This window comes from Chelonia mydas, chromosome 15 (assembly GCF_015237465.2).
Source record: "Chelonia mydas isolate rCheMyd1 chromosome 15, rCheMyd1.pri.v2, whole genome shotgun sequence".
Taxonomy (NCBI): domain Eukaryota; kingdom Metazoa; phylum Chordata; order Testudines; family Cheloniidae; genus Chelonia; species Chelonia mydas.
In genome coordinates this window covers 11,323,005-11,349,191 of record NC_057856.1, presented here as the reverse complement: position 1 = coordinate 11,349,191, position 26,187 = coordinate 11,323,005, and the positions used below count along the sequence as shown (strand labels likewise).

The window sequence follows — 26,187 nt, the reverse complement described above, 5'->3', positions numbered from 1 at the left end:
GCTTGCGGGGGGGTGAGACCGCTACCCCCCCCGTCCTCTCTCCTGCGGGCGGGGTGGATGGGGGGGGGGGGAGAGCTGCAGCCTGGTTGTTTGGGGGAGGGGGTGAGTGCAGCCCCCTTCCCCCCATATGCTTCGGGCGGGGGCCTTGCTCCTGGCTCGGTATTGGAGGATCTCAGCTGGGGAGGGGGGAGGCTGCAGCCCCCAGCCCCCGCGGGCGGGGTGGGGGCTGGCCTGCTGGCTCTGGCTGCTCTTGCATTGGCGGATGCAGGGAGGGAGGGGGCAGGAAGCGGGGGGGGTGGGGGGAGCCCGAGTGGCTGGAGGGGGGGTCTCTATGAAAAGGGTGGGGGGCGTTAGAACCCCAGAAGAGAGGAAAGTTTCCGGCGCTCCTGGTGCGGGTGCAGCGAGGCAGGCGGGGCCGGGGCCGGGCCCGACGGCGGCGGCGCTTGGTCGGGGAACAGCAGCCGGGGGGCCCCCGCTGGATTTTTGTCGGGGGGGGTGGTATCGCCCCCCTCCTTCTCCTCCCCCCAGGGGTGAAAGTGCAAGAGGAAGTGCAGCCGCTGCCATCTTTCCTCCGCTCCAAACACACAGGGACGGACGGAGCCGGCAGCCCGGAGCCCCCTCCCGCCCTGCCCGCTGCAGCCGCGCCGCGCGCCCCGGCCCGCTGCGGCCTCCGCGCCTCGTGGCGGCCGGGCCCGGGCCGAGCTCGCGCCGCCTCAGCTGCTGCCGCTCGAGCTCCGTGCTGCGCGCGCGCCCCTCCGCCGCCTCAGCCTTTTGTTCCCCCCCCCCCCAATCCCCTCGCGCTTTGCAGGCAGCGCGCGCCGCCGCCGCCGTCGGGCCCGGACAGCCGCGGGGAGGGGGAGGAAGCGGCGCGCGCCGCCGGGCAGCCTGAGAGCCAGCGCCGCCTGCAGGCCGCCGGGGGCAGCGCAGCCCCATGGAGCGGGTGAGCGAGGCCGCCGCCTGCGGCCCGTCGTCGGGCTGCTACACCTACCAGGTGAGCCGGCACAGCGCCGACATGCTGCACAGCCTCAACCAGCAGCGCAAGAACGGCGGCCGCTTCTGCGACGTGCTGCTGCGGGTGGGCGACGAGAGCTTCCCGGCGCACCGGGCCGTGCTGGCCGCCTGCAGCGAGTACTTCGAGTCGGTCTTCAGCGCGCAGCTGGGCGAGGGGGCCGGCGCGGGCGGCGCGGAAGGGGGCGCCGCGGAGGCCGGCGGCGGGGGCGGCGGGCCGGCCGCGGGCGGGCGGGAGCTGGAGATGCACACCATCAGCTCCAAGGTCTTCGGGGACATCCTGGACTTCGCCTACACCTCGCGCATCGTGGTGCGGCTGGAGAGCTTCCCCGAGCTCATGACGGCCGCCAAGTTCCTCCTCATGCGCTCCGTTATCGACATCTGCCAGGAGGTCATCAAGCAGTCCAACGTGCAGATCCTGGTGCCCCCCGCCCGCCCGGACATCATGCTCTTCCGCCCCAGCGCCGCCGACCTGGGCTTCCCCCTCGACATGACCAACGGGGCTGGCCTGGCGCCCAATGGCAACGGCATCGCCGGCATGCCCGAGGACGAGGCCACGCGGGCCGCCCTCACCGCCGCCCAGTCCTCCTTGCCCGTCCTGCAAGGCGTCGACCGCCTGCCCATGGTGGCGGGACCCTTGTCGCCGCCCCTGCTGGCCTCGCCCTTCCAGAACGTGGGCACCAGTGCCCCCACTTTGGGCACCAAGAGGGGCAGGGGGCGTCCCCGCAAAGCAAACCTCTTGGACTCTATGATGTTTGGTACCCCAGGGGGCCTGCGAGAGGCTGGCATCCTTCCTTGTGGCCTCTGTGGGAAAGTGTTTACCGACGCCAATCGTCTGCGGCAGCATGAGGCTCAGCATGGGGTGACCAGCTTACAGTTGGGTTACATAGATATCCCACCGCCAAGGCTTGGTGAAAACGGGGTGCCTGGTCAGGACGATCCTGACGCCCCACGAAAGAGGAGCAGGACAAGGAAGCAGGTGGCCTGTGAGATCTGTGGCAAGATTTTTCGGGACGTGTACCACCTGAATCGGCACAAGCTGTCGCACTCCGGCGAGAAGCCATATTCTTGTCCAGTGTGTGGGCTGCGGTTCAAGCGGAAAGACAGGATGTCCTATCATGTTCGGTCTCACGATGGCTCTGTGGGAAAGCCCTACATCTGCCAGAGTTGTGGAAAAGGCTTCTCCAGGTAAGAGGACACTGATGTGAATCATAAATGGAAAAGACCCAGAAGGTTATCTATTCCACCTCTTGAGGACCAGTGTAGAATCCTACGCTGCTAGTTTTAAGTACCCCAAGGAATGGGACTTTCATCCCTTTTTTGGGGAGAATATTTTACAGCTCTGTAGAAGAGTTAACTAGTAATTAAATCACAAAATGGGGAGTTGGATGAATCCTGGGTAACATTCCCAGTTTTTTCGTGATGGTGGGCAAGTTACCCTTCTGTGAAATGGGTATTGAAATAATTGGGTGTTCAGAGGCTTAATTATGGGTTGTGAAGTGATTTGAGCCCTCCACTGCAAGTTGCTATTGAAGTGCAAAGTATTAATAGATCTTAAAATGACTTTTTTTCTGATTAACAGTCTACATTTTCATTGTCTTAACTTCACTCCATTTATCCTAGTGTGTAATCACCCATATACGAATGAAGAGTTGATATTTCAAAGTCTGTGGCAACAGCTATCTCTTTAACACATGGTCTTTGTGTCCTTTGTGTTTACAGCATCCTGAAGGGGATCTTGTTTCTACACTGCAGTATACATAAGATCTGCATTTAATGTGGCTGATATTTGTTGTCACTTAGTGAACTCCCACAAACAAGTGGATCTTTGATACTGCCTTAATATGGCTTGTGTGTATCTTTGAGTTCAGGAATGAATTTGAGACTTGGGTCCTTCTCAAGTTCAGTGTTCAATTTGAGGATAGGGTAGATAAGGGAAAAGAGTCCACACCAGCCTTCCTACTTCTATAACATCCCTAGTTAATGGATCTGAGCTCTTTCACTTGCCCTGGCTGGTGAGAAGGAACTGAGATGTTAACCAGTAAGCAGTGGAATTCTGCTTTCGATAAAGATACCCCAGGAATAGAAACTTAAAAACCTTTGACCCTGCTGAATCTGCTCTGGTAATAAGGACAAGGGCTTTTTGCTATACAAACAAACAAAATCTATGATAAAGATGAGCTCTCCAATAACTGGCAAGTTCAGGAATGTTTTAAGACAAAAAACTTGATACAGAAACAGCATCAACTTGAAATCTAGTCACCATGAGAAGATAAAAGTACTTTCACGTCCTGTACCTGCCCCTGAGATCCCCTGCCAGTTTTTATTTTCCAATCACACTTTAATAAAAGAAAAATCTCCCTGCTGTTGCTGTACTGAAAGACTTCCAGGCATAAAATAAAGTAACTGACTAATTCTCCAAGGTACTGAAAATTCAGTGTTCCCATTGAGTTCAGAAAACCAGGGCCTAATGTTAAAGGGGGAACAGTGAAAATGTCTACATGCTTTTGTAAAATAAAAAACTGAAAAATAGAGAATCTTTTTTTTCTCTAGTCTTCTAGTTTTAGTAATCTTAAGTGTTATACAAAAGTGTGTAAACAAAATAAATCAGACAGAAGTGTGATGTTTAACTTTACAGTATGCCTTTAGTTCAAGGATTGATTCAGGGGGCATCCCTGAAGTCCATAGGTATGTACTAGGAGTTTAAACCTCTGATTAGTCTTTCCAGTTTAATAGCCTCAGCGCACCTGCCCAGACATCAGGTTTAACAGCTTAACTGTGGATTTAACTCCGTCTTCAGTCTCCAGAACTGAATTCCACTCAGCTCTCTCTGACTGGCTGAGACTAGAAAGTTGGGGGAGGAGAGTTGGAGAACTAGTTTCCAAGCAGGTTTGGCCTCATACAATGAAAAGCTTTCTTTCCACCCAGAGAAACACCCACTAGGAAAATCATTAGCTATTCAGGCTTCCCTCCTTCAAAACAAGCTTTACCAATCACTGGGAATGGACTAACTTCTTTCAATAATAATTTGCTCTTCTACAGCATCTTCTAGCTGAGGCGCTCAAAGTACTTTACAAATGTTAATTATGCCTCACAGCATAGTTGTGAGGGAGGACAATATTTTTTCCATGTTATATAGGAGGAAATTGAGAGACAAAAGTGGAACTTCATGCCAAAATTTTCATACTGGGGTGCTTAAAGTTGGATTTGTAAATCCATATTTGGACACCTAAATCAAAGTGGCTTGACTTTAAAATGGTCAGCACTTCTGACACTGAGATCACTTTGATTTAGGTGTCCAAATATGAATTTAGAAGTCCAGCTGTAGGCATCCCAGTATGAAAACTTTGACCTAGATCTCCTGATTATTCTGATCAGTATTTCCTTGCAGAGGGATCGCAGGATATTGATCAGGGTAGAGCTCTGACTGTTTCTGATCTTTGTCTCCAGAAGTAAAATGTCATGGGTTTTTTGAATGAACTGGAGCCCAGACACACCAGAGAGAACTTTTCTTGGAGTGGATGCAATAGTGGCTTCTATTTTTAATGTTTGTTTTCAAGTATATATCTGTGTGTGTGTGTGTCTATATACATATATAAATACATATATATATTTTTTAAGGCCAGACCACTTGAATGGGCACATCAAACAGGTGCACACGTCGGAGAGACCTCATAAGTGTCAGGTAGGAGCAGGGGGATAAATGAGGGTTTATATCTTTTTATTTAAAAAAAAGGCAATGAATGTAATGTGTGCAAAGAATGATCAAACATTGATAGAAATATCATGTATGTGTGAACTGAGATAAATATGTTTGTAACTAATCACGGTCAACAAACTGACAGCTGCTTTACATTCCTCTCTCTACCCTCCCCCCACCACTCCCTGTTGCATCTCCTGCTGCTCTGGTCCTCCTGTCTCCCCTCCCCCTCTACCAGATGTTCTTTCTTGCTGCTCTATCCCAGTCCCCACCCTGGAAACCTTACCCTGCTGCTTTGTCCCTAGCTGTCTCAAATGATGCCCTTTTTCTCTTCTGTAGTTCAGTGGCCACTAACAAGAGGCTCAAATTCTGGCTTTAATTTTTTAATATAATTTCAAATACAGTTGATAATTTAACTTCACTTGCCGTGAAGCTCTTTGTATCACATAGCCTTCAGAACATTGCACTGAGCAAAACTGGAAGCTTTTTTTCAGCAAGGATATGGGTGACATCAGCACAGTATCCTTTGAAATGCAGTGTAATATCAACTCACATAGTTCTTTATAGTTAAACAATAAGTCTTCCATTAAGGTTTAAAACCAAATCAAGATTGACCTTTTATCATCCATTTGCGGGCCGGGTGGGAGAGTAGTTAACAGGCACCTAGGCAAAACAGTTTCCATTATGACCCCCTATCTTCAAACACTTTTATGGGAAATTTCTGAAATATTTGCTTCTTGGGCTAAAATTTTCCATGTGTGGTGTCTGAAGGAAGGTGAATTTTACAGAAAGTTGGAGCAAAATCCCGTCAATTTTCTTTGAGGTCCGTGAGGGTGGGGGAGAAATTTTTCCATTCTAAAAAATTCTAACCCCATCCTGTCTGACTGTTGCCTCTTAACCTGCATTTTTCTGTCTCCTGACACATGCCCCTGTTTTTTCTTCCAAATTGTGGGGGATTGTGGGATGTTTTTGCAGTTTAAAGTAATCCAATGAGCAGATTTTCAGAGATATAGAGCACCTAAAGCAGGGGTGGGCAAACTTTTTGGCCCAAGGGCCACATCTGGAGGGGGAAATTGTATGCAGGGCCATGAATGTAGGGCAGGGGGTTGGCGTGCGGGAGGGGGTGCAGTTGCAGGAAGGGGATCAGGGCAAGAGGTTGGGATGCGGGGTGCAGGAGGGGGCTCAGGCCAGGGGGTTGGGGTGCGGGAGGGGGCTCAGGGTAGGGGGTGCGGGATACAGGAGGGGTTCAGGCTCCGGCCCAGTGCCGCTTACCTCGAGGGGTGGCAGCAGAGCGCAGTGGAGATAAGGCAGGCTCCCTGCCTACCCTGGCCCTGCACCGCTCTCGGAACCGGTCAGCATGTCCGGCAGTGGCTCCTGGGTTTGGGGTGGGGCAGGCAGTGCTGCCATGCATTGCCCTCGCCTGCGGGTACCATCCCCAAAGCTCCCGTTGGCTGCAGTTCCCCTTTCCTGGCCAATGGGAGCTGCGGGGCCTCCAGGGGCCACAGGGACATGGTGCCAGTCGCTTCCGGGAGTGGTGTGGGGCCAGGGCAGGCAGGGAGCCTGCCTTAGCCCCGCTGCACCACGGGGCTGGCAATCCCCTGGGCCGAGTTGAAAGCCCTGACGGGCCAGATATGGCCCGCGGGCCGTAGTTTGTCCTCCCCTGACCTAAAGGCTCCTATTGACCTCATTGGGAGTTGTAGGAGCTCAGCACCTTTGAAAATCAGGCCATAGGGCCTTCAAGCCAATTAAACACCTTAAACCTATCTAAAGTCTTAAATTGGCTTAAGTTTCTTAAGATGATATAAGGCTATAGATCAGGTTAAATCAGAAGAATTCCCAAACCACAATTATTGTAAAAACAAGGTGACTAGTTGTATGTAGTGAGGACGCCTTAAAGATTTTTTTTAAATGCACACTTAACTGTGTGTGTATAAATATCTATATATAATATAGATATTCATACACAGGTATGGACATGTGTACTTAGCCTACAATGCTAGCAGAAACTCATCATTCTTTGGCCAGCTGGTGTGAAGCTTACAGAAAGTATGCAGTTTACTAGTAACACTGATAATCACTAATTGTCCTTTGCTAACTGATACCTGTTAGGAAACAGAGAAATTTTCTTTCATTTAGGAGTATTAAATGTAAAGAACTAAATTCGTGCAAATCTAAGGGTGCATTGAGCACTCAAAAGTCAAGAAATACAAAAGTTAAGGTTCAACGCACAACCTTAACTCTGCCCTTTACATATATGCATTACATGAGCACAGTTTCTTAGAATAATCTCCTATCTCTAGAATTGTAGAAAATGCCGCAAGATATTATATAAGAAAATGGTATAATTAATGGTTATTAGGATAGTGACAGAATTAAGACTGCGAGTTCAACAATAGCTTGTGCTTGACTTTTGACTGCTTAATTGTTCGAACTTAATGTGGCCATAATATTTAATATAAATAAGGTGTAGAAGATTTGTTGAAGACCTACTATCTGTCTTTGCAAAAACTACTTGGCAGCACCCTGTCAGAATTACAACATTTCTCTGCATACACACATACATCTATGTGTGTGTATGATGCACACCACAGAAAGGATATCATTCTGGAAAATAGTGCTGTAAATTTGTTTCAAATCTAAAATATGTACTGTATACTAATGTGCCTTTCATTCTAGTTGTCTTTTGAGAAATAACTTTCCCTCCCATAGAATTATCTTTCCTAGTCACCAAGTTTGGGCACGGAGGAGCAAAATAGCTCAATATTGGTATGTTGCTTCTCCACACCCCACCACCATTTTTCCTTGATTTCACTCGAAAATCAGTGAAGCTGTTTTAGCTCCCCCTAGTGGCAGTTAGAGCTCCTTTGAGAATTCTGTTATGTACAAATGACAAGGATCCTTGAACCATCGTAATTACAAAAGAGAAGTATTGTTTTGGCAAAGAGAAAAATGTTTTCCAGGCTCCTCTATTTTAAAGACATTCTTAAGAACGGTGCTGTACGATCTGTCACTTACCTGAGTCCCTACGTGCATCTCTGCATACCAGTGAGGTGCCAAAGTGGTATCACAGCACTGTGGATTCTGGGCCATCAACACAAACATAACTTCAGAGCAGCTGAAATGAATCTGTGGTGAGGAGGAGATGGCCATGTGCTAAATGCCACGTATACAGGTCACTGTTAGAATTAGTCCACACACAACACTGCACCTACCTCACTTAAAAAGAGAGCTTGTCTCTGCAGACAAGCACCTGATTCCACCTTTTCCCTTCCTCTTCAAACAGACTCCGAATGGGGAAGGACGCTCTCTACAGAGCCAGGTAATCTGAGAAATCCAATCCAATAAGTTGCTTTGGTGTCCAAGGCAGACACCAAATGGAACTCTGGATACTTTTTCTCCCTGGTAACATTTTAATTTTTTTAATCTGTCAATTAAGTGCTTGGCATGGGAGAAGGGCTAAATCAGTTTGCTGGCCATAATGGGATAGTTCAGGTTGTTGCCCTGGGGACCTGACATGGGATTGAGGTGCTTTACCTGCTGGGTTGATTACTTTGTAGGGATTGGTACTAACGTCAGGCTGCAGGGTTGGAGGAATGATGGTTTGAAAGTAATGTGGACTGAACTATCAGGGAAAGATGGGGGAGAGAGATCAGAGGTTCATTATTTCTCAGGGAAGAAGGCACAGCTGACAGTCCTAGTTAACATCTGGCAATTTAAATAAACAAGAGAAAATACAAGTTGTTAAAAATCAAGCTACATTTATTTGAAAACTACAAATAAAAACTATTTATTGAAATTTACCTAAAATTGGCATTCCAAATCCAGTGCTTTTCCCCTTGATTTCAATGCAGAATGAGTTTCTTCCTGTCCTAATTTCTCTTACTTCCTGCCTATTAGCAGGAAAATGGCAGCCATCCTGGAATAAGCTCAGAGACATCCACAGCCATAGAAAAGTTGAAACTTCAAGAGGTATTTCTTAAACAATGTTATTTTAAACTTTTTTATATATTCTTTTTTGGTCTATTTATCTACCTATGCAATGTTTGATAGGAAAGCACTGGACTTTTCCTTTATTATTAATAACAATTAATAATAAATACTTTGCACTCATTTAGCACTTTACATCTTTAAAGCCTTTTACGAACATTAACTAATATTAACTGTAAGAGGTTTTCTCCAAACCTGGTCCTGTCTCCCTTGTATGATTCAGCTAAACTGGTTCGTGCTTTCTCAACTGGACCCTTATTTTTGTTTTTTAGACTTTTTTTTTTTTTTTTTTTTGCATGTCTGATCAGTACATAGCTTATCCAGGAATGGACTCTGTAAAAATTGGCAGCAAGACTGATTACCAAACAGAAATACGATTGTATTACGCCCACCCTAAGCTTTCCACTTGATATGTTCAATGTAGGATAGATGATAGCTTTAATTTTAACATATGAGGATTTGTGTCTGTGTCATAGAACTGATGCCCAGATATTCCGAATGCATTTATACACAAGCTTGCTGTCACTTGATATTGAATTATTGGTGATGGAGCTTTTGACTTTCATGCTCCGCTGCTCAGGAACACACGTTAACTTTACTTCCAACAGGTTGATTTGTTGTTGGAACAGTCCTTACTTAAAGACTTATTTGTTTCCAGTAGCATTTTGCTAAATGAAAGCTACACCTATTTTGCTCGGCGCTGTGTCCTGAGAGTTCATATGAGGAGAAATCTCTTTCTCTTTCATGTTAAAGAAATTACTTTTTTTTTCCCTTCATCATTTGTAACTTACAAGTTTTTCTCTAGCGAGGTCAGTGAAATTCCATATATCACAGCAATCCATGTTTGTATCACTGTTTTTTTTAACTATATTAGGGACTGATCCTGCAAGGTACTGAGTGTTCTGTTTGTTGCAGAGTACCCTCAACTTCCATTGAAATAAAGTACTTAGCACCTCACAAGATTGACCCTTTAGAGCCTGATCCAAAGCCTACTGAAGCCAGCAGGTGCCTTTTTAAATAACTTCAGTGGGCTTAGGATCAGGCACTTAGTGACAGCTATGTAAAATTCTAGAGATGAACTTCTATTGTATTGCCAGTTTCATTTATTGTAAGCTACTGTGTTGTAATCGCAGTGCAGTAGTTACGTTGTTATCCTAACAAAATCTACTTTACAGTGAAACAGCTGCCTAAAAAGTAAACCACTACTTCTGAAAAGCCAAAAAATCATTCCCTAGATCACTTACTGGATTTATATAATCTCCTAGGGAGCTGTGATATAAACCATGTGTCTCAATATTTCACCTAAAGGGTGCTGTGGTACAAGCCAGTCACGGCGCAACCTTGAATTTTGTTGCTTTCATCCAATTGGACTGGTCGCTCTGATATTTCTGGTTTTCTCTGTCCTCCATATGTGAGCAATGTGTTCAGATTGCATTTTTTTCTATAACATGTTGGTAAAGATTTGATTGCTTTCATGTATGCTAATGATATGATCAGCCTTGCAAAACTGTCAAAAACATACTAGCCCAAGCACAAAATCTGCTTGCCTACATTCTGCGATTATGATGATGATGCGGGTGGGGATGGATGTCTCACTCATCTGTCAAATTATTCTCCTGGTGTGAATGGGCAAGTAGAATTTTGCAAGGTTGACATGTATAGTTATAATTATAATTATTGTTGTTTTACCCTAAGTTCATCTTGTTACGTAATAGTAACTGGAGTATGATACCATAACAGGGATCAAGTTATCCACTGTAAACAGATTACACAGTGCCATTCTGAGGTCTCTCTGGACTATGGATGCCAACATGGTTCTCCTTCTGTAGTGCCCTCTGTGATCCTGTCAGTCCAACCTTACTTTCTGGTCTCTGATGCTTTGTTTATACATCATTGGGGAAACCATAGAGACTAAAGTCAAATTGATGAGATCACAAAGTGAATGCAGGAAGGAAATAGAGGGATTGACATGAGCCTGGCTTATGTGACTATGATATCACCATAAAATGAGCTAGGATAGACTCTAATGTGACTGGAGTGGACTTTTCCAGAAGGACAATGGCAAATCTATTTACGTTACTAAATATGACTTGTGAAGTTTTAGTAACACAGATTTCAATGAGGAGCTGAGACGTTTCAGACCTGTTTTTTTACTCACATTTTACAGACTATATTGTTTCAAAGCTTCTTTCTTTATGTCAAGTCCTAATCCTGGTGCCTGCTCCTTTTTGAGCAGTAACATTGCATCCTTTGCAGTGTGGTGGTAACCTGGATTGCCTGTTTGGGGAAAATTAACTCATGATTGTCACTTGTGTCCATATGCAGGGTTTGAGAGTCTTATGGTGGGGGTCACGTAGTGTAGATATGGTTATATGAACACTTGCAGCAGATTTGGTGACTCACACTGTTCTCCTTCTACCTGCAGACCTGTAATGCTTCCTTTGCCACTCGTGACCGACTGCGCTCACACCTAGCATGCCATGAAGACAAAGTTCCATGCCAGGTGTGTGGAAAGTACTTGCGGGCAGCATACATGGCAGATCATTTGAAGAAACACAGTGAAGGACCAAGCAACTTCTGCACTATCTGTAACCGAGGTAATGATGAGCTGTCTCTTTATTTCAGGGGAATAGTGCGAGGCAGAGACAGCGCTAAGCTCTGTAATGCTGTCTGCAGCAGGAAGAGATCATACCATAGCTTCCCTTGTTGTTTTCCTCAATGAACAATAAACATCATGAAATTGATGAAAGTATTGGCCTGGCCTTTGGACATGACTAGGTGTTTAATATTCCTTCTCTGGTGAAGTTTAAATTAAATGCAGAGCCTAGCATTTTTGGATGGATCTACAATTTTTTGCCAAAATCCCCTCTCACATCCCTCCAAAGTAACCAGTTCCTGCTTGCCATGACACTATTCACTGTGCACCTGCTCACTGTCACAGGGCTGGACTAATTACCCTGGGGAGGGTCTGGGAGAAGATCTTTGGTTTCATTTTACATAAGTATATGTGATATCCTGGTTCCCTCTTAGCCTCCTGCACCAGAAGTGGAGCTCAGCTGCTCTCTCATTTGAACCCTAGCAATTGTTTTGTGCTGGGTTACATTTACAAGGTTGGCTTTGTAAGAAAAAGAGCCAGAAACAGACTTTCATTTATAAAACAAACAAAGCTAAGCTTCTCCATTACATATGTACTTTCCACAAATTGAGGAGCAAGGCCTGCAGATTTAGGTAGCATGGGACCTGAAGGTAGGCTATGGATAAACAAGACAAAGTTTCTGGAAGAAAGAAGATTTCAGAGTAGCAGTCGTGTTAGTCTGCATCCGCAAAAAGAAAAGGAGGACTTGTGGCACCTTAGGGACTAACAAATTTAGTAGCTCACGAAAGCTTATGCTCAAATAAATTTGTTAGTCTCTAAGGTGCCACAAGTACTCCTTTTCTTTTTGTGGAAGAAAGAAGCTAAAGGGTAATGGAGTCTTAAGACCAGGCTGACTGACTGATATGAGACTCTTAAAACACTGAAGTAAAGATGCTACTTCAGAACAATGCTGTAGATTGCAAAAGAGACATGCGGCTGGTGCCAGGTGAGCAAAAATACACTTGTGCAGTCTGCACACTTCTGTTAGCAGCGGTGGAATAACAACTGGTTTTCAGAGAGGGTGAAAAGATACCTAATAGAGGATTTCCTCGAATAGTCCATCTGTGTAGGAAGCATCAAAGTTAGTGATTAGGAAAGGGTTCAGAGATAGTAAAAGAGAGCAAAAGGATTCCCAGAATGAAGAGGTAGGATATAGAGGGACTCCTGACACACAAGGAAAGGACTGATCCAGGTATTATATCAAAAGCACTGTATTTTCTGGTCTCCAGAGACATTTGGCTCCTGCTTCACATATCTAGCTATACACTGGTTTATTGCTTGCACAGAACCCTGACCAACACTTCGCTAATTTTTGAAGTGTACCTGCTAGTAATTTGTAACAATTATTACAGGTAAGGGATATTTCTGCATGGAATGAACTTGGTGTTGGACAAAGTAAAACCTGTTAGGTTGTTGAATGGATTGGTTTCATGTGTGGGAACACTTTTGGTGTGTTGGAGGTGGCCGCTGTCAGTTATGGGACTGTCTTTTGGGTTTGTTGAAGGGGTCTATTTTTAGTTCCATTTTCCAATTGAAGGGAGCTGATATCTATTGAGAGAATATAGTTACATAGTTGAAAGGTTGGGGACAGTGTGCAGGATAGGAACACTTGGGTGGTTAGAGTAGATAAAGATGAGTAGTGAGCGACTTATTAAATTATGAAAGAGCCATTGTCCACAGTGGAATTGGGTCCTTAAAGTGATTGCTTTTGCATGGAAACACCAGTTTGCTAGGAAATCCTCGGGGTTCTTAAATTCCATGGATTTGGATATTAAAATGAATATAGGCCTCCTTCAAGGGAGAGCCTGACTTCTGAAAAACTTTCCTTGAACTTATCCTGACAACTCTTGCACTGAGATTCAGAAGCCCCTAATCCAAGCTCTCTTCAGCTATGTCCTCAGTCAAACCTGATGGATAGCACATTGAAAATTCATTCATGTTAACTGGAACTGGAATATTTCTTGGATTTGAGAACCTGGGATTCACCCTAGCAGCCACTGGATGTCACTGCTGCTCCTCAAAAATTCAACCAGGAAAACAAAGGCATTGGTTTGGCCATCAAACAATACAATGATTAATAAAGGCTATTTAAACGATACAGTTTTAAGCAGAAATCTAAATAAAATGTAAGTTCTGGGAGGAGGGGGGGTATGTGGAAAGGTGGAGGGGTCTGATGAGCATCCAAGATAGCAGACAGCTTTTAAAAGTGCTGCTTTTTTTCTACACTTCACTGTCTTCATATGCTTTGTCAGAGAGAGAGACATTAGGCTGTTGTGAACTTAAATTTCTACCAGCACCTACAAATAATAGTTAATCTGTTAAAGACTGGCCATCTGCAGCTAAAATTCAAGGAAGTAAGCTTATTAATCTTTTTAAGTACAGACTGAACTTGTTGAGCAATTGTGGCATCATATGCTAAGAACTCAGTGGGATACTTACTGCTTAAAAGTGACATGGATAAGAAGTTTGAAAGCCCTAATTCAAGATGTCTGATGATAGTCAGTAGACAATGTGAACTGTTCTGTCTAGAAGTCCTATAAACTGCAGACCAGCGAGAAATCATAGATATCAGGGTTGGAAGGGACCTCAGGAGGTCATCTAGTCCAACCCCCTGCTCAAAGCAGGACCAATCCCCAACTTTTGCCCCAGATCCCTAAATGGCCCCCTCAAGGATTGAACTCACAACCCTGGGTTTAGCAGGCCAATGCTCTTGAAATACACTGGAAAATTTCATACTAAAAAGCCATGATAGAGGTTCATGTCAACAGAATCTGTGGAGGTTTTTCTTCCTCCCTGGAGGTGATTGTGCTAAGAATAGTTTATTTTGATCTTCCCCTTTAAATGCGTTTTGGTGCACTGCTTCCTTGGAATGGTAACTTAAGTAATGCTGGCTTTGGTAACTGTAGAGCAAGAAGAAAAGATTTTTAAAATTTTTTAAATGAATCTGGGGCCAGATTCTGGCCAAGCTTGAGCAGCCGAGTAGGAAGAAAGCAAGGACTCTTGGGCAGATGAGAAAGAGGTTCTTGTGTGTACACATATATATTAGTGTTAAAGTGAGGATAGAAAATATGGGCTTACTTTGTTGTTTTATTCTGACAGAGAGGTTTTCTATGGAAAGCTAGTGATGTGCATCTTGCTGTCCTAAAGGTATTGGGGACTCTTCCTGGAACTTGAAAGGAACAGTCACAGATCTGTTACACACAGACACCTAGGGCATCTTTATCTTTCCTGGTTTTAAATTTTTATTTTCTTTTACAGTGGAAAGATATGGTCTTCAAAAATCACCACCTCCAAGTCAGTTCAAGGAGATTTGTATAATTAGGATGTTAATGCTTAGAATGATTATTAGCATCCATAATTAATCTTGTTTACCCTGGGAAGGTATACTTTCTGGGAAGGGGTTTCTATAAAGGAGTTGTGCAATAGAGGAACTGTAATACCTTAGAAATCTAAGTACTTAGAAAACAGTTTTCAAAAATCTATCACTGTCAGTATCTCTGTTTAGTGACTGGAACTCCTCTCTCTCTCTCTCTCTGAGGGGGCAGCCATTTTGCTGATACTTGTCAACAGGGGCTCCATTTGATGATGCAGAGTAGGGTTTAGATGGTTTTGCCAAAAGGAAGTATTGGACACTGAGATTTAAAAGTTGCTGTGAGGAAAGTTCTGTAAGTTCATTTTTAATATTGGTTTGTTTAACTGAACAGTTAATACATCGACTTTAACTTAATTTTAATAAACTTATTTTTTAATCAAAATATTCTTTATAAAGGCAAATTAATTTTATTTACTTAATCAAACTGTCAACTGCTGCTTCCTGTCTAATTGTTACATATTTTCTCTTATTCTATTCTAAGATCCTTAGAAATGTTATGTACTGGTTTAGGTTGGGTTTAGGCTCAAAGGAAGCTAGAGGAGGTAAGCATCCAACACCCTTAGACTCCTTTGACAATCTTAGCATTATTCTTTTTAATAAGATATGGTGATCAGAAAGTGCAACATAAGACAGACACTTCCTGTTAAGTACATGTCCAGTTTCCATGCCACAGGCATCGAATGAGTCAACTAATGCCACAGGTTCTGCTCCTGGTGGACTCACCTTCTGTGTAAGGTGTGGTGTTCAGACTGAGAATACGTTGTAATTATTTTGATAGAAGGATGAATTCCTGCCATTCTTCCTGCTGGGCGTAAAGTGATTGGTAGAGGCCAGAGGCTGGAGGCATTTGCCTGCTGATCTAGCTATATCCAGTTTAGACTCTATGAACAGGGTGCATCCTGCATTTCTTCTTGGGAAGAGTTCATTACAGACCAAACACTTCTGTTTGGTAGGAGGTAGGCTATTTCCTTCCTGTTCCTGTGCATGTTTGAAAGGCTTAAAATGCTAAGAAGAAGCAGGATCTGCTCCCTGGAGCCGTGAAATGTGTATGTGGATAGGACAGTAGATGAGATGGGGGTTGGGTGTTTTTTTTGTTTTGTTTTGTTTTTTTAAGACTCTTTAAATCTCACCATGGTTTGTTTTCAAGAAGGGTTTAAGAAGTGATGGATTATCCCTTGGGAATCCTCTACCTCTCTTGCTAGGATAGACACGTACTTATTTATAATTCTGGCCTTATGTAAATCTTGGACAGTGATCTTTCTCAAGATCTGATTATGCTAAAAATCTCACTTTATCTTAGTTGCCTATGAAGTAGCTTTTATTCATACTGCTTTGGTAGAAGTTGCTGGTTCACCCCTTCATCTACCAAGTGCATAGAAGAAATCAAGGTACTTTTCAGGAAACTTTCACTATATAAACTTTCATTGTATAAAAAAAAAAAAGTGTTTCCTGCAGGTGGAATCACAGAACTTCCCAAAGACTACCATGTTATGATTGTTCCCAATCTAGATCCTTTCTTTTTTGTGAACTGCAGTGAAACATAAGAATGGCCCTACTGGGTCAGACCAAAAGTCCATCTAGCCCAATATCTTGTCTTCCGACAGTGGCCAGTTCCAGGTGCCTCAGAGAGAATGAACAGAACAGGTAATCATCAAGTGATCCATCCTCTGTTGCTCATTCCCAGCTTCTGGCAAACAGAGGCTAGAGACACCATTCCTGCCCATCCTGGCTAATAGCCATTGACGGACCTATCCTCCATGAATTTATCTAGTTCTTTTTTTAACCCTGTTATGGTCTTGGCTTTCACAACATCCTCTGGCAAGGAGTTCCACAGGTTGACTGTGAGTTTTGTGAAGAAATACTTCCTTTTATTTGTTTTAAACCTGCTGCCTATTAATTTTTATTTGGTGACCCCTAGTTCTTGTGTTATGAGAAGTAGTAAACAACACTTCCTTATCTACTTTCTCTGCACCAGTCATGATTTTATAGACCTCAATTATATCTCCCCTTAGCCGTCTCTTTTCCAAGCTGAAAAGACCCAGTCTTATTAATCTCTCCTCATACGGAAGCCTTTCCATACCCCTAATCATTTTTATTGCCCTTTTCTGAACCTTTTCCAATTTCAGTATCTCTTTTTTTGAGATGGGGTGACCACATCTGCATACAGTATTCAAGATGTGAGCGTACCATGGATTTATATAGAGGCAACATGATATTTTCTGTCCATTTATCTAGCCCTTTCTTAATTATTCCCAGCATTCTGTTAGCTTTTTTGACTGCTGATGCACATTGAGTGGATGTTTTCAGAGAACTATCCACGGTGACTCCAAGATCTCTTTCTTGAGTGGTAACAGCTAATTTAGACCCCATCATTTTTTATATATAGTTGGGATTATGCTTTCCAATGTGCATTACTTTGCATTTATCAACATTAAATTTCATCTGCCATTTTGTTGACCAGTCGCCCAGTTTTGAGAGATCCTTTTGTAGCTCTTCGCAATCTGCCTGGGTCTTACTATCTTTAGTAATTCTGTCTCATCTGCAAATTTTGCCACCTCACTGTTTACCCCTTTTTCCAGATCATTTATGAATATGTTGAATAGGACTGGTCTCAGAACAGACCCCTGGGGAATACCACTACTTACCTCTCTCCATTCTGAAAACTGACCATTTATACCTACCCTTTGTTTCCTATCTTTTAACTAGTTACCAATCCATGAGAGCACCTTCCCTCTAATCCCTTGGCAGCTTACTTTGCATAAGAGCTTTTGGTGAGGGAGCTTGTCAAAGGCTTTCTGAAAATCTAAGTACACTATATCCACTGGTTCCGCTTAGTCCACCTGCTTGTTGACCCCCTCAAAGAATTCTAGTAGATTGGTGATGCATGATTTCCCTTTACTAAAACCATATTGACTCTTCCTCAACAAATTATGTTCATCTGTATGTCTGACAATATTGTTCTTTATTATAGTTTCAACCAGTTTGCCCGGTACTGAAGTCAGGCTTACAGGCCTGTAATTGCCGGGATCACCTCTGGAGCCCTTTTTAAGTATTGGCATCACATTAGCTATCCTCCAGTCATTTGGTACAGAAGCTGATTTAAATGGTAGGTTACAGACTACAGTTAGTAGTTCTGCAGTTTCACATTTGAGTTCTTTCAGAACTCTTGGGTGAATACCATCTGGTCCTGGTGACTTGTTGCTGTTTAATTTATTAATTTGTTCCAAAACCTCCTCTAACGACACCTCAATCTGGGACAGTTCCTCAGATCTGTCACCTAAAAAGTATGGCTCAGGTTTGGGAATCACCCTCACATCCTCAGCTGTGAAGACCGATGCAAAGAAGTCATTTAGTTTCTCTGCAATGGCCTTATCGTCCTTGAGTGCTCCTTTAGCACCTTGATTATCCAGTAGTCCCACTGGTTGTTTAGCATGCTTCCTGCTTCTGATGTACTTAAAAAAATATTTGCTATTACTTTTTGAGTCTTTGGCTAACTTCCTCAAATACTTTTTTGGCCTTCCTAATTGCATTTTTACACTTCATTTGCCAGTGTTTATGCTCCTTTCTATTTTCCTCACTAGGATTTAACTTCCACTTTTTAAAGGATGCCTTTTTGCCTCTCATTGCTTCTTTTACTTTGTTGTTTAATCACTGTGGTTCCTTTTTGGTTCTCTTACTATGTTTTTTAATTTGGGGTATACATTTAAGTTGAACCTCTATTATGGTGTCTTTAAAAAGTTTCTATGCAGCTTGCAGAGATTTCACTTTTGGCACTGACCCTTTAATTTCTGTTTAACTAACCTCCTCATTTGTTTAACTAACCTCCTCATTTTTGTGTAGTTTCCCTTTCTGAAATTAAATGCTACATTGTTGGCCGCTGTGGTGTTTTTCCTGCCTCAGGGAAATTAAATTTAATTATATTATGGTCACTATTATCAAGCAGTCCAGCTATATTCACCTCTTGGACCAGATCCTGTGCTCCACTTAGGACTGAATCAAGAATTGCCTCTCCTCTGGTGAGTTCCAGGACCAGCTGCTCCAAGAAGCAGTCATTTAAGGTGTCAAGAAACTTTATCTCTGCATCCTGTCCTGAGGTGACAGGTGCCTAGTCAATATGGGGATAATTGAAATCCCTCATTATTATTAGTGATTTTTTAAATTTTAATAGCCTATTTTAATTTTTAATCTCCCTGAGCATTTCATAGTCACTTTCACCATCCTGGTCAGGTGGTCGGTAATATATCCCTACCACTACAGTCTTCTTATTATTAGAACACAGAATCTCTATGGATAGAAATTTCGTGGTACATTTTGATTCATTTATGATTTTTACCTCGTTTGATTCTACGCTTTCTTTCACATATAATGCCACGACCTGTTCAGTCTTTCCGATATATTTTTACCCTGGTATTACTGATTCCCATTGATTAAGTTTCTGTGATGCCTATTATATCAATAACTTCATTTAATATGAGGCACTCTAGTTCACCCATTTTATTATTTAGACTTTTAGCATTGGTATATAAGCACTTTGTCTCCTTTTAGTGTCTGCCATTACACGAAACACAGACTTTAAAACAGTACTTAACACAGAAATCTCTGGCAAGTTGAAAATAAGTTCCTACTTCATAATCCTCTTTCACAGTTTGGTTCTGAGTTTGCTATATTGCAGCATCCACATACTTCTGGCGCACTTACTGTGAAATAAGGGAAGAAGGTTTCTATCCCTAAGTAGCTTGCAGCCTAGTTGGAAGTGTAACCATCACATCTGTATGATATGTCCATTTCACTCACAACCCAACTTTGATTCTTTCTTCATTTGCTGTGAATTTTAGCAGAGGAAGGATTATATTTTCATTGTCAATGTGATGTACTCAGTATCGCACTTTGAGTCCTTGGAGAAATCTTATTTCAGAGGAATATATCCTTCCCTTCAGTGCTTTTGACAACTGATTTGGCCAAGACACCACTGCTCTGGTTTTTTAAAAGTGAATATTTTTGCTAGGTCACTGTTGTGGTTTTCTTGTTGGATCCACAGTGCTGTCTCCATATTCTGATTCTCGGCAGCTCAGCTGCTCTCAGGAGACAGTCCTTGTTCCACCCCAGGGATAAAAGCAGCCTGTCCGCTTCCTTTTTCTTCTCCAGTGGGTTGCTATGGGCATTCTGTAATTGGGCTTGTAACTAAATCCTCTGAGATAGTAAGGATTTATGATGCATTATTCTTTCTGAACTTCAGGTTCTAGTGAAAGTCTCTGCATAGTAAGAGCCATTCTGTAGGACAGGTATGGGGATTTTTACTGTGAAACAGAGTTCAGTTTAAAGTCAATACCTGGAGTAAATTACTTTGTTTTGCCTATTAAGGCCTTGTTTGTGCGAGAAAGTTGTGCCACTGTAGTTAAAGTGGGACAACCCTCCTACTTTGGATGTATTTATATCAGCGTATTAAGGTGCTTTATACCACGATAGGCTATCCCTGTATGGGAAGGGGAATAAGCTGTACCTGTATAAGGTACCTTTATACTGATATAACTGCATCCACACAAGGGTTTGTACTGGTATAACTATATTGGTTTAAAAAAACACCTCACCAAACCAACATAATTATACCAGTACAATTTTCAAGTGTAGACCAGGCCTATGTAGGTGGCCAAAATGTAAATCTCATTCTCTTTTCTGTACATTGGGGTTTTTTTGGTTTTGTTTGTTTTTGTTTTTAACAAGCAAAAAGAAGAGTAAGTGTCTGCTCATGTGACTGTACCGGCGGAGCTTGTGCCCCATTGTGATTCTTACCGGGAAAGGTTTCTAATATGAAAGTACCACAATGACGTCAGTTATTGATAAGTACCACAATAAGTCTTTATTGATAAGGTTGAAAGATTCCTCAAATATCTGGCCTCTTTATCATCCAGTTATGGGCCTCATGATCCTCAGAGTAATTGCCACAACTTCTAAAAGCTAATGAAAGACTGCTAACAAAAATATTTGAAATAAATGATCACATTACAGGGAAAGGTGAAACAGGTGAACCCCAAAACATGAGCCCTTCTTAAAACCGTAGGAAAGTGGCAAGGAATTACTGGCAGGTTCTAAATAACAGTTATGTTTGTAATTTCTCTTAATATGTTCTCTTATAATATACTCGGCATACGCAGAAAGTTTCAGGACTTCGCTTTTGCAAGGCTGAAGGATTCTATGGTGTCTTCTTCTTTGCAGTAACATTTTGTATACACACTCATGCGCAAGTTTTGTTCTCCCCGCAGAACCAGTAAACCCTCTGTGGAAAGCTCTATTTCACATTTGATCCTTAGTTAGATCTAACATAAGGGTCCTACTTCAGCAAGTTAGTTTGAGTCTCTTAAGGGTGACTAGGGGGGAGAGAGAGAAGGATAAAAGGAACAGGGAAGGCAGATGTGTGTCTTTGCTGGTGGCAGGATCTCATCTCCTTTTATCTTGTTTAGGTTTCTCCTCTGCCTCCTACTTAAAGGTCCATGTTAAAACCCACCACGGTGTTCCCCTTCCCCAGGTCTCCAGGCACCAGGAGCCCATCCCGAATGGGGGAGCAGCGTTCCACTGCGTCAGGACCTATGGCATCAAAGGCAAGCGACTCCCTGCTCTGCACTTTGCTTCTTTGCACAGGACTTGTGTTGTGGGGGGCTGGGTTGGGCATGGGAAAGGGGAGGAGGGAAAGACTGGGTAGTCCTAAGGAGAAGCTTAGCAAGAAGTGAAGAGGTTACATAGAGCTCATTTCTATAGTTTGTGCAAGGATCTCTCTGGGTACCTTATTGGGGAAAGTAGTAGAAATACTTCAACTTTTGGTAGCTTCCTTAACTTTACAGATGGAAAAGACCTGTTAGGTCATCCAGCTCCTCTTCCTGTGAGCAGATTATGCTTGAATCTTACCTGAGGGTTGTGAGTTGGGAAGGATAAACGTATAGCTCAGTCTAGAATCTAGTACTGCCAAGATTCCCCAGTTGCTCTTGAAATGATCCAAGACTGATTCCAACCCCTGTATAGCCCAATTTCTGATTCCCGTGGAGGGAAAGTCCGGAAGATGCTTGTCTGATAGGAGTCATGACAGTCCATTTATTTCAGCTCAAATAGGTGAGGAGCCACACAGATATTTTTAGTTAAACTTTTTTTTGCCTCTCTTACACTGTGGTTGAGAAGAAGGATAAAGATATTGACTGCTTCTTTTTAGATATCACTAATATTTAGTTTTGCTTTTGCTTAAAGTAAGTTATCTTTTTCAGAGTGGTTAAAATTATTTAATTTGTAAATATCCTCTGTAAAATTAGTTATTAATATGTGCACAGTAATTTCCTTTTTGCCTCTCAGTTTTGGACCATCTGTATCCTTGGTCGAAGCTGGAACAGCAGAAAACCTCTCTCTGATATCGGAAACCATGGCTGTCCCAAAAAATTGGGGTTACTTTTGCCCTGGAGATCAGAACAGAGCTGAGTTAAGCATACCCTGTGCTCTGTCTTGTGCTGATGGGATGTCACAGTTGTGTAGCTTTCTTTCTATAGGAGTCCTCGCAGAGTTGCTCCGGAAGCTCCTTGGTTGTGTGCTGATTTAAAAAGGGCTTCTCCCTAGTGGGATCTTGATTTCATGCATGTCCTGTTTTGATTGCTAATGCTGATTCCACAGAAAGTCTGTCTTATGAAACATGGCCTTTCAGGGTTAGGAGTAGAATTAAGTTTGTATTCTGAGATTTGTTTGGGGAGTATGTCTGGGTTTGCCATGCTTATACATATGTCATGAGAGAGGATCATAGAAAAGCTTTCTTGGTACATTGCCAGAATAGGATGGGGGAACACCCCAAACATACCAGTGACACGGCTAGGGTATGTGTTGAAGTAACTGAGAATAATGCACTTTATTCTGAGGAGCCTCTTGAGACTATATAGAACTGCATCTCCAGGAGCAGAGCAACCCCTACTCCCATGCTGGGATATTGGTGATGGAATAGTTCCAGGTTTCTTCACCTCTTGCCCTAAACGGTTGTGCACTGTGATTCCACCCAGAAGTGCCTGCTTCATTTCAGTGCTGGGTGAAGTGACTCCAGCATCTAAACATGCATAATAATACCTCCAGTAGAACCTCAGAGTTACGAACATCTTGGGAATGGAGGTTGTTTGTAACTCTGAAATGTTCGTAACTGAACAAAACGTTATAGTTGTTCTTTCAAAAGTTTACAACTGAACATTGACTTAATACAGCTTTGAAACTTCACTGTGCAGAAGAAAAATGCTGCTTTTAACCATCTTAATTTAAATGAAACAAGCACAGAGACAGTTTCCTTATCTTGTCAAATCTTTTTGTAAACTTTCCCTTTATTTTTTTAGTAGTTTACATTTAACAGAATACTGTACATGGTGGGGTTTTTTTGTTTGTTTGTTTTTTGGTCTGCTGCTGCTGCCTGATTCCATGCTTCCAGCTCCAAATTAGATGTGTGGTTGACCCGTCAGTTCGTAACTCTGGTGTTCGTAACTCTGAGGTTCTACTGTACATTTATATAGTGTCTTACATCTCAAAGGGGGCATCATAAGGGCACTATATAAATATAAGAGGATATTCTGGATACCTCCACTATCACTACAAATCTGTAATATAAACTCGGGGTGCTGGGAGATGGAGCATGTCCAGGCTCTGCAGAAGAGAGAGACCTAAAGGGGCACAGTGCTTCATTACATGGAGGAGTATATCTAGTAGGTCTGTAGCATTCTGTTATTTTGGGTAATAGTGAATCAGCTGGTGACTACACCTTTTACTTAAAAGCATTTTAGAATAGCACTCTTGGGAGATAAGGTTCTGAAAACTTGTCTTGTTGTTTTTTCCATAGAAGGCCAGAAATGCTCACATTCGGACCCGATTGAGAGTTCTGATTCCTACGGCGACCTCTCTGATGCCAGTGACCTCAAGACTCCTGAGAAACAGAGTGCCAATGGGTCCTTCTCCTGCGATATGGCAGTCACCAAAAACAAAATGGAGCCGGAGGGAGAGAAGAAGTACCCCTGCCCTGAATGTGGCAGCTTTTTCAGATCCAAGTCTTACCTGAACAAACATATACAGAAAGTTCACGTCAGAGCCCTTGGGGGCCCATTGGGGGACCTGGGTCCTGCTCTAGGGTCCCCCTTTTCACCCCAACAGAACATGTCTCTTCTGGAGTCATTTGGGTTTCAGATCGTCCAGTCAGCATTTGCATCATCCCTGGTGGATCCAGAGGTCGACCAGCAACCAATGGGGCCAGAGGGGAAATGAGACCAGTTAACCTTAACAAAGCAGCCGTCTGGTTATACCTATAAGACGCTGTGAATGAGAGAAGAAATAATGAAATTTGGTTCTATAGTTGAGAAATTTGTATTCATTTTAGTTCCCCTCCCTGTCTACCCTCCTTAAACCTTCTTTAGGGAAAAGAAGGCTTCTTGCCTGACAACCTGCAGAAAATCTGCATGACCCTGAATGAGAGATGTGACCTAAAACACAACATGGAGTGCCAGAGCTCCAGTGTGGTCTTTTAGAATAAATAAAAGCCACCAATGGTGGTCAGAATTGTAAACAGCCCTAGTGATCCAAACATGTGGGGAACTAGGTTTTATGCCTTTGCCCTCTTCCCCCCCCCACCCCAAAAAAACCCCACAGTAAGTTTTTTACACACACCCATTACTGACTGCTCATAATATAAACAAAAGCCCTGTGGTACCTAGCAGGTAATGGTGCAGATGTCCTTTTAAAAATTGATTTTTAAGAAGGCAAAAGAATTTGGACCCCTTCTGCCATTTGTGAGGCTGTGAGTGCTGCAGCAGGAACTAACCTGCTGAGGAAAATCACCATTCAAAACAGGTTGTTTTTGTTAAATTTTAACCATTAAACTTGCTGTCAGGTTTTTAATTCTCTATTATTATTATTTTAGGACCTGTTGTAGTGAATTGCTACTGAAAAGCCAGACTAAGGCGATATACAGAGCGCTCTTAAAGCAGCAGTCACGTTAGGGTTAGTATTAATTTTTTTTAGATGTATCATAATTAATAACTTGGCTAGTTAATTGTTTTAAGTCTATCGAAGAAATAGTTTTATCCAAAAAAAAAAACAGAAAAGGAAGAAAATACCTGTGTGGTCTGGTTGGTTGGTGCTCATTCAATGTGTGGGTACCTAGAAGATGAACATGGTCAGCAATCGGGTAAAATATCTGTACCACTGACTTGTTTAGTGTGAATAAACCCAGGGTTCACAGAGTGATTTTGAATTAATCGGATTGGACTGTATTAAAGAAGTTAGTATGTTACTTTACATCCCCTTGTTTTGTCTGGTTTTTGAGCAATTTAGCCACCTCTCTGAAAGGTGTGCAGTTGAGATCTAGGAAATGGGACACCAGTCCTTCTCTGTGACATACGCTTAATGACCTGGACCTCTTGGTTCCAACGTAGTACTCCTGATTCCCCTTTACTCAGGTTTTCACACAGCAATCCTATTTTCTTTTTTTCTAGAGAAGAAATGTTTCCACCCTCAAAGAGAGGGATCTAAATCAGAGCACACCTCAGAAGAAAAAGTTGATATAAAATGTTATGGAGTTGAGCTCTAGAGCATTGGATGCTGTGTTATAGATGAACACAGATGCCTATGTAGAGAGGCTGAATATCCCTTTGTAGCCTTCCCACATTTAACTTTGATGAACTTTTTATGTACCAAAAACCGAGTGTCTGGATGATTTAGTGAACTCAGTGCTGCATTAGGAGTCAGGAATCTCCTGAGTTCTAATCATGGTTCTGCCACTGATGCTCAAGATCTTATAGTACAAGTCACTGAACCTCTGCCTTAACTCCCCATCTGCAAAATAAAGATTCTTTACGTCACAATAGTGTTGCAAGGATTAACCTAACAAAAGTTTATACAATGCTTTGGAAATACAAGATGCTTACGTACGTGCTGAGTATTACTAGATCTGCCAAACTATGGAGCCTGAGACCCACATCAAATTTGCATAGAGTGGTGATGATAGCTGCCTCCATCTTTAATGCAGCACTGTGCTGGATCAAGATGGAGCATTGCATGCTGGGACCTGACTCTGTGGGTTGCACCTTTGTGTTAAAGATGAGCACAACCGTGAGCTGCTTCATAAAATTGTCTGTGCTGTGCTTGATTGCTCCTAATCTAAACTCTGTAACTATAGTGTAGCTGAAATAAGACATTTTCTTGCTCTTTTTCACCTGTGCCATTGCCAAAAAGCCTCATGGGTGGGGTTTCTTCGTGATTTTGAGCGCCCTCCTCCCCAGCCACCAAAAAGACCCCAAAATCATGACTTCGCTCATGCAGGAAGTTGTTCTTATTTTTTGTACTGTGAACAGTATTGAGTATGCTAAACCAAAAGACAGATATTCTGTGACCCATTTTGTACAATGCAAGCCCCACCCAAACAGGTGGGCTGCTGTCACACACTGTTGATATGAAATTGACAAGTTGCTGCTAATTTGGGGGGCAGATTGT

General features: G+C 42.9%; 1 protein-coding gene across 10 annotated transcripts; it reads left to right on the top strand.

The window, feature by feature from the left end:
- The first annotated feature begins 371 nt into the window (after positions 1–371).
- Positions 372–24,993, top strand: PATZ1 (POZ/BTB and AT hook containing zinc finger 1). 10 transcript variants are annotated; one of them, XM_037879037.2, is made up of 8 exons: positions 372–2,196; positions 4,630–4,693; positions 7,992–8,027; positions 8,606–8,677; positions 11,121–11,292; positions 21,227–21,299; positions 22,039–22,161; positions 23,546–23,729. In XM_037879037.2, exons 1-8 carry the CDS (start codon positions 932–934, stop codon positions 23,577–23,579), a joined length of 1,839 nt encoding a protein of 612 aa, XP_037734965.1. In that variant the 5' UTR covers positions 372–931; the 3' UTR covers positions 23,580–23,729. The 10 variants fall into 10 exon arrangements, 9 of the variants coding, with proteins under 9 accessions (XP_037734965.1, XP_043385204.1, XP_037734966.1 ...); XR_005222407.2 differs by having other exon boundaries at positions 377–2,196; positions 21,162–21,299; positions 23,546–23,681; XM_037879034.2 differs by lacking the exon at positions 22,039–22,161 and having other exon boundaries at positions 387–2,196; positions 8,609–8,677; positions 21,162–21,299; positions 23,546–24,993.
- The last annotated feature ends 1,194 nt before the right edge of the window (positions 24,994–26,187 follow it).